At 45.0% G+C, this 11220-nt stretch overlaps 1 protein-coding gene across 1 annotated transcript; it reads left to right on the top strand.

Moving 5' to 3' along the window:
• Nucleotides 1–6906: 6906 nt before the first annotated feature.
• LOC149870110 (uncharacterized) lies at nucleotides 6907–10313 on the top strand. The gene is made up of 3 exons (XM_090034688.1): nucleotides 6907–7017; nucleotides 7554–7964; nucleotides 8083–10313. Exon 3 carries the CDS (start codon nucleotides 8958–8960, stop codon nucleotides 9903–9905), a length of 948 nt encoding a protein of 315 aa, XP_089890814.1. The 5' UTR covers nucleotides 6907–7017; nucleotides 7554–7964; nucleotides 8083–8957; the 3' UTR covers nucleotides 9906–10313.
• Nucleotides 10314–11220: the final 907 nt, after the last annotated feature.

Genomic DNA, 11220 nt, shown 5'->3' with positions numbered 1-11220 from the left:
CCAATGTGAACAACGCTTTTTAGACAAAGGCTGAATATAAGATATTTGTAATAAAATCCCAAACTCTGCAAAATCTCCTGTCCAATTTACTACAAACTTCAAAATAGACTCAACTGATCAAAAAATGACTATCAAGTCAACACATTTTCACAAAGACAGGCCTAGTTTTGCAAGTCCAGTTTCATGAAACACTAATGCTCAAATCCAAATTACATTTTTCCCCATAAGGAAGGAAATCTTATTAAATAATTTACATCTTTTACATCAGACAAGCACGTCTATTGTCAAGGATTTTAAGCCCTTTCTATTGATGTATATAAATGGCAGATGCATGTTAGGTCTATGTAGTATGTACTAGTTCCCTTCTTTTAGCTCTCTTTTTCCACGGTGTTATATGCTTTTGAGGGGACAAATGTTTGTGTGTAGGTTGGCTATAGTTGCATTAAAACAAGCCAGTGAATGTTAGGTTATCCTCTGCGTATTACAAATATGAATGTACTTGCGCTTTGGGAAATTAGATGCATTTCTAAGTAATTAGTAAAAGATCCTCTCTTTATATATTGAGGATATTGCTGTGACACAGCATGAAATCTTATGTTATAGCTGTCTAAAAAAAATCTCTCCACCCCCTGTAACATGTTTAGATTGCTTTTTTAGACTCTATAAAACGTTAGCTAGCACTAAACATAGAACTTCATTCATCATCATGCAAGTAAAGGCTGCCAAGGGAAGCCTACTCTTCCTGAACTAAAAGTGGCAACACTCCAGTATTGGCAGAAATCAAATGAATCATTTCCTGCTTTTACTTTTAGATAAATAATCAGAAAAGATTGTCCAGATTTTGGTCCAAAAGTAATTTTTCATAGCAAGGAATAAGAGCCCAGCTACAAAGAGTTTAGGTGGGGAGCATTCTCTTTTTACTTACTTGACTGCTGAAGCCTATAGAACCTGGGGTAAGATCAAATTATCAAGTTATGTTTAAAATAAAATGAAAACAATGATCTTGGCTTACAAGTAGAATAACATTCAATGTACTGATCCAGAGAAAAGTATGTGCTTACTCTTAGTGCACTTAACTACCTCAGCTAATTCATACTTTATTTTACTGATCCTGAGACAGCATTTGGAAATAAAACTAGTCCTTTTGGAAAGATTATCTATCTATCTATCTATCTATCTATCTATCTATCTATATCTGATATTGTTCAATTGACTGTTCTGGTCCATATCATTATAGCAGACGGTATGGGTTGCAGTACCTGAACCTTTCCATTGCAAGACCACATTCTCAGTTGGTTTAAACTTTGCCAAAATGTAAATATTTGTTTTGAAATTTGCCATAGTAGGTGTGTGCCTCACTCTGATTTTTTTTTTTTGGTGGAAAATTCTAACAAAAATGGTGTGGTTTTTGTTGGCATTAGGTTAAGCAAAATATATTTTTTGCAAAATAAAGGCAAAAGTCTGACAACTATTTGACTTAAAAGCTTTAAAACCTTGGGTGAAGAAGCTGAAATTTAGTAGGGCCAATAGCCTTAGTGTCAGAGATGCACTTTTGGTTGTTTCAATGAGGATATGCTATATTTGTCTAAGTTATGAAATTGTCTAAGTTTAGCCAGGCATCACAAGCAGCCCGAAGGCCGGCAGGACTTGGCTCAGCTCCACACAGTCCCTGCGTGCTAGGCCAGGCCAGGCCAGAGAACATGACCTGCCTGGGGCTGGCATGACGCAGCTTGGCTCGGCATGGTCCCTGTGCACCAGGCTGGGCCAGGGAGCATGAGCTGCTTGCCAGGGCAGCTTTTTGTATGGATGGGGCCAGGACAGGGCAGCTTTTTATACTGCTGGGATCCAGGAGAAGCCAGGAAGGGTTATGTTGCCCCAAGTGGTACAATTTGCTTCACACCAAAGTGCATGTCCACTGAGGCAAAAAGCCCTGGCTAAAATTTGTACCACTTCTAGTTGAGTTGCTGCAAGCGTACATGCTTGCGTGTGTGGACGCGCCCCATACGGACAAAGTGCCAAGGGTATTGCACTTAAGGAATGGCTTGGACTGGGTTGTGGAGCATCATATATAGGATTAGACAAGACAGACTGGACAGCCAAAAGAGGAAGTCAGGCTTGGGATTGGCAGACTCAAGGGCAGAGGGCTTATAAACACTAGAATATATCCTGCAGAACGTTCATGAGTCCCTCTAGCCTCATTCTATCAGCAAATGGCTGTTGAACCCATTGGTAAAGTGGGTGTTTTACTACATGCTAGTGCATGAACTTCATAGAAGATAGAAGGTGATGATCTAGTCTTGCTAGTTTAGACAAATGGTAGAGGTCTGTGTCGGAGGTGCAGTGATCAGGCAGGACAGTCAGGCATGAATGAGAACTAAGCAAATTTTATTGTGGAGCAGTAGACAAGTTTCTCTGCAACCTTGATTTTCTCTAACTACTCTAACCGAGGGATCAACTTCCAACTTCCGTAGTCTTCTGTGTGAGGGAGTGTTTCTAAAGGATAACTTCTGTCACTACAGGGGGACTGGGTAGAGACTGGGAGTGGAAGAGGAGAAATTTAGCAGGGCAGGGCAGCAAGCCCAGAAAGAGAGAATGGTCCTGGAATAAAGAGTAGGGAAGGACTGGGAAGGTGATGGGAGGACTGGGAAAGGAAGGGAAAAATTGGAGTACAGAAGCAGTCAAGCTTGGGAGACATGGGTGAAGAACCCCTATTAAAGCACATTCTCCTTTGAAGCCTGGATAGGATCCAGGGTACTTGAGTCTCACCAGTCTGCCATACTCTACCATTTATGAAACTCATGGAGAAAGTGTGTTTCTTGTTCCCCTTGTTCCCTTTACAGGATGCCTGTCTACAGGTGTTGTCAGTTACTTCATTATTTCAAGTAGATCTGTGTGGTAGATTACAACTCTACCAGTGAATAATTTGGAAGTTACTTTGGCTCTTTATGATGAAATATCTGCTTTTTAATCATGTTTCTTTTAAAATTTAGGGAATTTTGCGCACACACGCACACACACATACATGCCCACATACACTATCCACCTCCCTTACTCCCCAAAGTTAAAATTGACAGTAAAGAAATTCAAAGTTAGGAAAGGGAGACTTAGAGGGAGGAAAAATACATATCATGCAATTAAAGACTTTAGCATAATGCATGTGGACATAGAGAAATGGTATTTCCTAATTTATATGTGTGCAGCTTTACAACTTCACTATTCTTCTACTAAATATTTTTAATGGAATTTTTATTTATATTACAGTAGTATTTAAAGCGTCATGCAAGACTAAGATCCTATTATGGTAAATTTGGATTGCCCAGACCTGTTGCAATTTCCTGTTCTTTAAACCAGGCTGTCTTTCTTATTTGATGGTGAATTCAATTCAAACTTTGTCTGAGTGGTCAAGTTTTACTTTGTGAAATATTACAAGCTGATAAAAATAAGGTTGAATTGAACATAAGACCCTAGTTAATTGTGATTTCCAGGGTGGTATGCTGTAGAATTAATATGATTTACTTAGGGATGGCAAGCTGGTCAACTGACCAGTCAAACTGACTGCATATTCTTGGACTGGTCAAAGATTATAGAAATTTTACAAGAAAATCTTTTCTTTTTTTTTGTTTTTTTGTAGTTTTCTTGACAGGAATATGATTTTTATTGTTTTTTGACATACCTTAACAGAACATTTGTGCTTTTTCTGTGCATTATTTGGATGTACTGGCAATATTTTTTTTACAATTTTTGACTAATATTTGACAGATCAGTTGACCAAACTTTATTGGTCTGGTCAAATACCCAACCTTAAATTTACCATGTAATTGTTAGCTCAATGTCTAATGATATTTCCACAAAATAACTTGCTTTATTATGTAATGTATATAAGTACATTCCCTACTTTTTCTTTGTGTTTTCCTATAGGGAAAAAAGTGTATTAGTGTAACCCATGCCAGCACACTAAGGCTAGGTGATGCATCATGCCAGTAGCCCCAGAAGCCCCTCTGGCAGACTACTGACTGAGGTGTCTCATGGAGAGGTGTGTCCCTCACCCTTATCACCTAGGAATTCACTCTGAACCTGATGAGGGAGCTATTCTTTGTTATACACAGACAATTTATATACTGAAAAGATCAACAAAAATATAATAACAATAGTTAATAATAAAACTAACAGTTTAGATAAAATTTATACCTACAACATTAGGTGGATAATTCTAGCACACTGAGTGATCCCACTTCTGCTAAACAATCTCAATAATTAAATTTACCTTTTATAACCCTTTAGAACAGTTTCTTCCCATAACCCAATTGATTTCTTTTTGGTCACAATTTGCTTTCCATAACAATAAATGGCAATACATTTATAACTATGATCCACCACTAGATGGTGGAGGCAAGGCTTCTGCTGTTCTGGGAAAAACTGACTCCTTTAATTTTTCCTGGTAACACAGCAAAACAGGATCTGAACAGCTGCTGCGGGCAATAGGCTCCATTTTATGTCCTTTAGTGGCAGGTGCTGGGATTTTATAATTTTATTAAAATCCCATTTTTTATTTACAAGAAAGGAAGTGAAAAAGGTAAGATTTTTAGCTTCATGACTGGAGGAAAAAAAAAGATAGATCATGTGACCCCAGGTTCATAAACCAGAAGGCGCAGCATACCTTTTAAACAAAATTTGATGTTCAAACTAACTTCATAATTTTTTGGCAGCATGACCCATGATCTTTGATTGCTTGGAGCTAACAGTATTTTATTCCTATGCTTTGTGCCAAAATTTAGCCTCAAAAGTCAGGGCAAGATAACAGCTATTCGTTACCTGGCATGTTGTTATGAGGAGATAAGTCCCCTCCCCTTCAGACAGCATCTCCCTTAAAAATGTAAAACAAACAACTCCTCTTCCCCAATCCTTTTCTGTATAGCTTAGATAAAGGCTAGTCTGAATTATAATCTCTGACATGGAGCAGAGCAGGACAGATCAAACATTTGACAGAAATGCAGATGAAGAGTACATAGAACAGTTCCCTATGTACATTTGTGTTGCCACAGATTATTCTGTTGATTAGCAAAGCTGTGGATCAGAATGACCCAACACATGACTGTGGGCAATCACCACAACCTTGCCCGCAGTAATGACGTCTGGTGTTTCCAAAATAAATATTGCTTCTTGGTTGCTAATATAAACAAATGTATTGCACATTACATTACTGAAGAAAAATGTGCAAGACCAACATTTCTGAACTGTCTTTCTCTGAGTAGGAATATAGCCGAGATCAAATGATCCTAGCAGGGTGTCTGTCCAGTCTCCTCTTGAAGACTTCCAAGGTTGGGGACTGCACCATCTCCTTGAGAACTCTATTCCAGATTCTGGTCACCCTTACCATTAAGAAATTCTTCCTTGCATCCAACCTGAAACCATCCTTTAACAGTTTATGGCCATTGCTCCTTGTCTTCCCCTGAGGCACCCTAGTGAACAGGTTTTTTTTTCTCCCAGCTCCTGATATTCACCCCTTACATACCTGTCGACAGCCACCAAGTCCCCCCTCAGTCTTCTCTTTCCCAGGTTGAACAGTCCCAGGTCCCTTAGTCTTTCCTCATAAGGGTAGTTTTCCAGGCCCTTAATCATTCCTGTGGACCTTCTCTGGACCCTTTCAAGATTCTCCATGGCTTTTTTGAAGTGGGGCACCCAGAACTAGACACAGTACTGCAGCTGGGGTCTCACCAGTGCTGAAAAGAGAGGAAGTATAGCTTCCTTAGTGCTGCTCATGACACACCGGCTAATGCATCCCAGTATGCTATTGCTATTTGCTCTGTTGACTACAGTGTCACGCTGGCAGCTCACATTCATTCTGTGATCAGCCATAACCCAGAGCATCTCCTCTTAACCCATATTCATGTCGCTGGTTACTTCTCTCCAGATGTATTAGTCCTTACTGAACTGCATCGAGTTCCACTCCACCTACCTTTCCAGCTTGTCTAGGTCTGCTTGGATCTGTATCCTATCCTACCTGTAACCAAAGTAGGTAGTTCAAGCACCTACTTTGAACACCTCTAAGAGAAAGTTTGATGTTTACCTTACTGGGATCCTATGACCCCTGCTGACTTCCTGCCCTTGGGGCAAGGGGTTGGACTCAGTGATCTTCCAAGGTCTCTTCCAGCCCTGATGTCAATGAAATCTATCCCTTAGTGTGACCGCTTTTCCCCATAACTTAGAATTGTCCACAGACTTGGCCAGCATGCTTTGCACATCCTTGTCTAAATTGTTGATAAAGATGGTGAACAGCCTAGGGCCCATGATTTGTGTTGAGTAAGTGGAAAATGAAGACCATATACAGGATCACAAAGAAATCTGTTTTTCACAATGTTCATCTTACTGCTTTTCCTTAAGTTTTTAATTATTATACTTTAGACAGAACAACAGGATGCACTTTTTTCCAGGAAGGAATAAAATACAAATATTTGCATTTTATGAAATACTAACTCCCATTTTCCCCAAATTCCTTCATTACCCTGCTCACAGCTGTAGAAATGAGCAAAGAGGGTAAAAGAGAGCTCTTTTTATAATATTCTTTCCCAAAAAATAAAAATAAAACTCATTTTTGTGGGGACATTGTGTGGGTGAGTGAGCCTTCTCTCCAATTTTATAACTGCAGTCTGAGAAGAATCAGTAATACTTGAAACGCTAAAGGCCTGGCAGTTTCATTTAGTTAAATCACCCAACAAACAAAAAAAAAGTGGTCTTATAGCCTTCCATACATCGTACTCCTTGCATGAGTAAGTTGCAGTACTTCCTTTTTTTTGTACCAGGAAGGTCATAAGAGAATGTCAGGGGGGTAGATCTTTAGCTGATGTAATCTGGTGTAGTCCCATTGACTTTCATTTCCTGCACTCGGGAACCAGGAGCAGGGAGAAGAGGAGGGATCCAGGCACATGTGTGTCCAGCATGCATGTGTGCCTCCTTACCTGACCTGAAGTGGAGGCGAATGCAGCAGCAGTGGGGGCAGCAGCAGCTGAACCCCCTAATGTAAGTGGGGCAGAGGGACCGACGCAGCTGAGCCAGATCTGGAGGGGAAGTCCCCCAGATCCCTCTTAACTGAGCCAGTAGGGAGCTGTGCTCCCGAGCCACGCGAACAGAGTGTGCTGGCATTTGCATCGGCATTCGCGCCTGCGGGGGAGCAGGAAGGGCCAGGAGGGAGACTCCTGCTAGTGTGGGGTGAGGGCACTGCACTTAGCCAGAAACAAGGAGCAACTCCTATGATGGTGTTGACACGGAGTGCTGCCAGGGCCCCTGCCTGGGGGGGGCGCAGCCTTCCTGGGGCTTGTCTGAGGCCTCCACCCAGAGAGAGCCCACGGGGGGGCTGGCGTCCCCCCACCCCCTGGCCTGTGGGATTTGCCCAGCAAGGCCTGGGGGCAGAAAATGGGGACCCCCACACCTGTCCTGCAGGTTCCTGTCTTAGGGCCCTGGAGGCGCAGGTGAGGGAGCTCTAGGAGGAGGTTAGCAGGCTGAGGGGAGTCAGGGAGGTGGAGGAAGAAATTGACAGCTACTTCCTTTCCCTGCAGGGTCACACACCCAAGGAAGAAGCACCCTGGGAGGTGTCCTCCACTGCAGAGGGGAAAACAGTCACCTCCAGAACCAAGGCTGCTCATAACACAGCAGTACCAGTATCTCCAGTTCAGCTGGAGAACAGATACAGGGCCATGGAAACTCTGGAGGAAAAGGAAGGAGAGGAGGCAACTCCACCCTCTCCATGTTCCAAGAAGGCCAAAGGAGCTAAGCAGTCCAGGAGGAAAGAGCGTCGAGTGATTGTTATAGGCGACTCCATCCTGAGAGGTACAGAGGGCCCCATCTGTTGCCAGGATCCCTTGACACATGACGTTTACTGCCTACCTGAAGCAAAGATTCAGGATGTGAAGGGGATGATCCAGGCTGTGATCCAGCCCACCAATTACTACCCCATGATCCAAATCCATGTGGGTACTACATATGCAGCCAGGAGAAGCCCTGATCGCCTGATGGCAGACTACCACGGTCTGGGGTGCATGCTAAAGGAGATAGGCACACAGGTAGTTTTCTTTTCTATCCTACCAGTGAGCAGATGTGGAAGACGGCATGCAATGTGCATCGTGGAGACCAACTGGCAGCTTCGGGAACGGTGTCACAAGGCAGGCTCTGGTTCCTCGACAATGACCGACACATCACGACAAGAGACATGCTTGGATGGGATGGGCTCCACCTTTCCCCTAAAGGTAAGCGTGTGTTTTCTTCTAGGTTGGTGGATCTCCTCCAGTGGGCTTTAAACTAGGCTTGTTGGGGGAAGGGGAAGATGAAGGCGGAGGAAGCATTGGACTGCCAAGCCAAGTAACACCCAGAAGTACAGCCCAGCCTAGGCTGACAAGCGGAACGTATACACAGGTAAGCGAAAGGGGCCAGGGTAATGCTGAAAGTAGGAGGCCAGTGCACACATCCACAGGAGGCCTCAAATGCCTCTACACACTCGTAGTATGGGAAACAAGCAAGAGGAACTTACCCTCCTGCTGGCTGACACCAACCCAGACATAGTGGGGATCACTGAAACGTGGTGGGACCTGACGCATGACTGGGCAGAGAATATCAAGGGCTATAGGCTGTATAGGAGAGATAGGACAGGGAGGAAAGGTGGGGCCATGGCGCTCTACACTAAGGAGGAATACACATCCTCGTCAATTAGCAAAGAATCAGAGGAGGGGCACTCTGAAGTGCTTTGGGTTAGAATACAAGGCAGTCGCGGGGAAAGAGACTTAATGGTGGGGGTCTACCACAGACCACCCAACCAAGGGGAAGAGCTAGACTAGGAATTCTTAAGTCAGCTCACAGAGATAGTTAGGTCAAAGGATGTGGTCATTGTGCGTGACCAGAACTTTCCAGACACATGCTGGGAAGAGCAGTCAGCCAGGTCTGACCACTCACTTAGGTTCCTAGCCAGAATGCAGGACCTCCATCTAACCCAGGAGGTGCACAGCCCCACCAGGAGAGATGCCTTGTTGGACCTGGTGCTGGCCACGGGTGGTGACCTGGTGAGGGGACTGAGGGTGCTTGACCAACTGGGTGACAGTGATCATCGCCTGCTGGAATTCACCATCCAGCCCAAGGTGGCAAAGGCCTACAGCAAGGCAGCAGCCCTAGATTTCAGGAGGGCGGACTTCAATGAGCTCAGGAGAATAGTCGGGGAAGCACTGAGGTCCCGGAGGGGAGGGGAGCCAGGTGTCCAAGGACAGTGGTCACTCCTTAAGAAGACGATCTTCCAAGCCCAAATGGAGGTAATCCCAACACGGATCAAAGGGGTCAGGAGGGCGCAAAAGGCCCCATGGCTCACCAAAATCATCCGGGAATGTTTCCTGGCTAAAAGGGAGGCGCACACCCAATGGAAGGCAGGGGCCATCACCAGAGAGGATTATACTGTGGTTGCTCAGGGATGCAGGGGGACAGTCAGGAAGGCCAAGGCAGAGATGGAACTGCGATTAGCTTCCCGGATCAAGGACAACAAGGAGTCTTTTTTTAAATACATAGGGGGCAAAAAGAAGGTTCTGGGTAATGTGGGGCCCTTGCAGGACACGCTAGGAAATGTGGTCGTCACACCAGACTATGACAAAGCCAACATATTTAATGATTTCTTTGCCTCCATTTTCCTGAGGAGGGACCAGAACAGTCACCCCACCTCTGGGAAACCCTTAAACCCCAGGGGAGGTGCACCTAGGCCAAGGGTTAGTGAGGAACTAGTTAGGGAACTTCTGCAAGGACTGGATGTATTCAGATCAGCTGGTCTGGACGATCTTTACCCTAGAGTACTGAGGGAATTGGCTGAGGTTATTGCAGGACCCCTGGCATGGCTTTATGAGCACTCGTGGTGCTCTGGTGTGGTGCCGGAGGGCTGAAAGAGAGACAATGTGGTTCCCATCTTCAAAAAGGGGAGGAAGGAGGACCCAGGAAACTATAGGCCAGCTTTTTGAGAAAATTATTCTGGCGCATATCCACGAGGGGCCAGCAGGGGAGATTATGCTTAGGGGCAACCAACACAGGTTCATTAGTGGCAGGTCCTGTCAGACCAACCTGGTGGCATTCTATGACCAGATCACCAAATCCTTAGATGCAGGGGTAGCAGTGGACATAGTCTTCCTGTACTTTCGGAAGGTCATCGACACTGTCTCTCACCCCTTTCTCATTAAGAAACTGGGAGACTGTGATGTCAATACCCACACAGTCAAATGGGTCGCCAACTGGCTGGAGGGCCGCACCCAGAGAGTGGTGGTGGATGGGTCATTTTCGACTTGGAGGGATGTGGGCAGCGGGGTTCTGCAGGGCTTGGTCCTCGGGCCTGCACTGTTCAACATCTTCATCAGTGACTTGGGCGAGGGGGTAAATAGCACCCTGTTCAAATTTGGTGATGACACTAAGATGTGGGGGGATGTGGGCATGCTAGAAGGGAGGAATAGGCTGCAATCGGACCTAGACAGGTTACAGGGGTGGGTGGATGAGAATAGGATGGGATTCAACACTGAAGGTGATGCACCTGGGGAGGAAGAACCAGCAACATACCTATAGGCTGGTGAACTCCCTTCTTAGCAGTACAGAGGCAGAAAAAGATCTTGGAGTCATCATTGATGCCAAGATGAACATGGGCTGGCAGTGTGGGGATGCGGTTAGGAAGGCCAACCGCACCTTGTCATGCATCCACAGATGCGTCTCAAGCAGGTCCAAGGAGGTGATCCTCCCCCTCTATGCGGCACTGGTCAGGCCGCAGCTGGAGTACTGTGTCCAGTTCCGGACACTGCAGTTCAACCGGGAAGCAGAGAACCTGGAGAGGGTCTAAAGATGAGCTACTCATCTGTTTAGAGGCCTGCAGGGAAGGCCCTACGAGATTAGGCTAAGGGACCTCAATCTTTTCAGTCTCTCCAAGAGAAGACTGAGGAGGGACCTTGTGGCAGCGTAAAAATTCATAAGGGGAGAGGAACATGAAGTAGGAAATGATCTGTTTACCAGGGCACCCCCTGGAATAACAAGAAACAATGACCATAAGCTACTAGAGAGAAGGTTTAGACTGGACATTAGAAAAAAGTTCTTTATGGTCAAGGTTGCCAGGATCTGGAATGGGCTTCCAAGGGAGGTGGTGCTCACCCCATCTTCCAAAGGAGACTGGACAGGTACCTGGATGGGTTCACATGACCCCAGGTTTGGTGACCCTTTTCTTGC

This window comes from Crocodylus siamensis, chromosome 2, assembly GCF_052110815.1.
Source record: "Crocodylus siamensis isolate JL-2025a chromosome 2, ASM5211081v1, whole genome shotgun sequence".
In the NCBI taxonomy this organism is placed as follows: domain Eukaryota; kingdom Metazoa; phylum Chordata; order Crocodylia; family Crocodylidae; genus Crocodylus; species Crocodylus siamensis.
The sequence above is the reverse complement of the archived record's forward strand: the minus strand, read 5'-3'. Positions and strand labels throughout refer to the sequence as shown.

Bases quoted from the DNA above. Each gene is read 5' to 3' on its own strand.
- LOC149870110 (XM_090034688.1), top strand. From the start codon at position 8,958: ATGCAGGACCTCCATCTAACCCAGGAGGTGCACAGCCCCACCAGGAGA.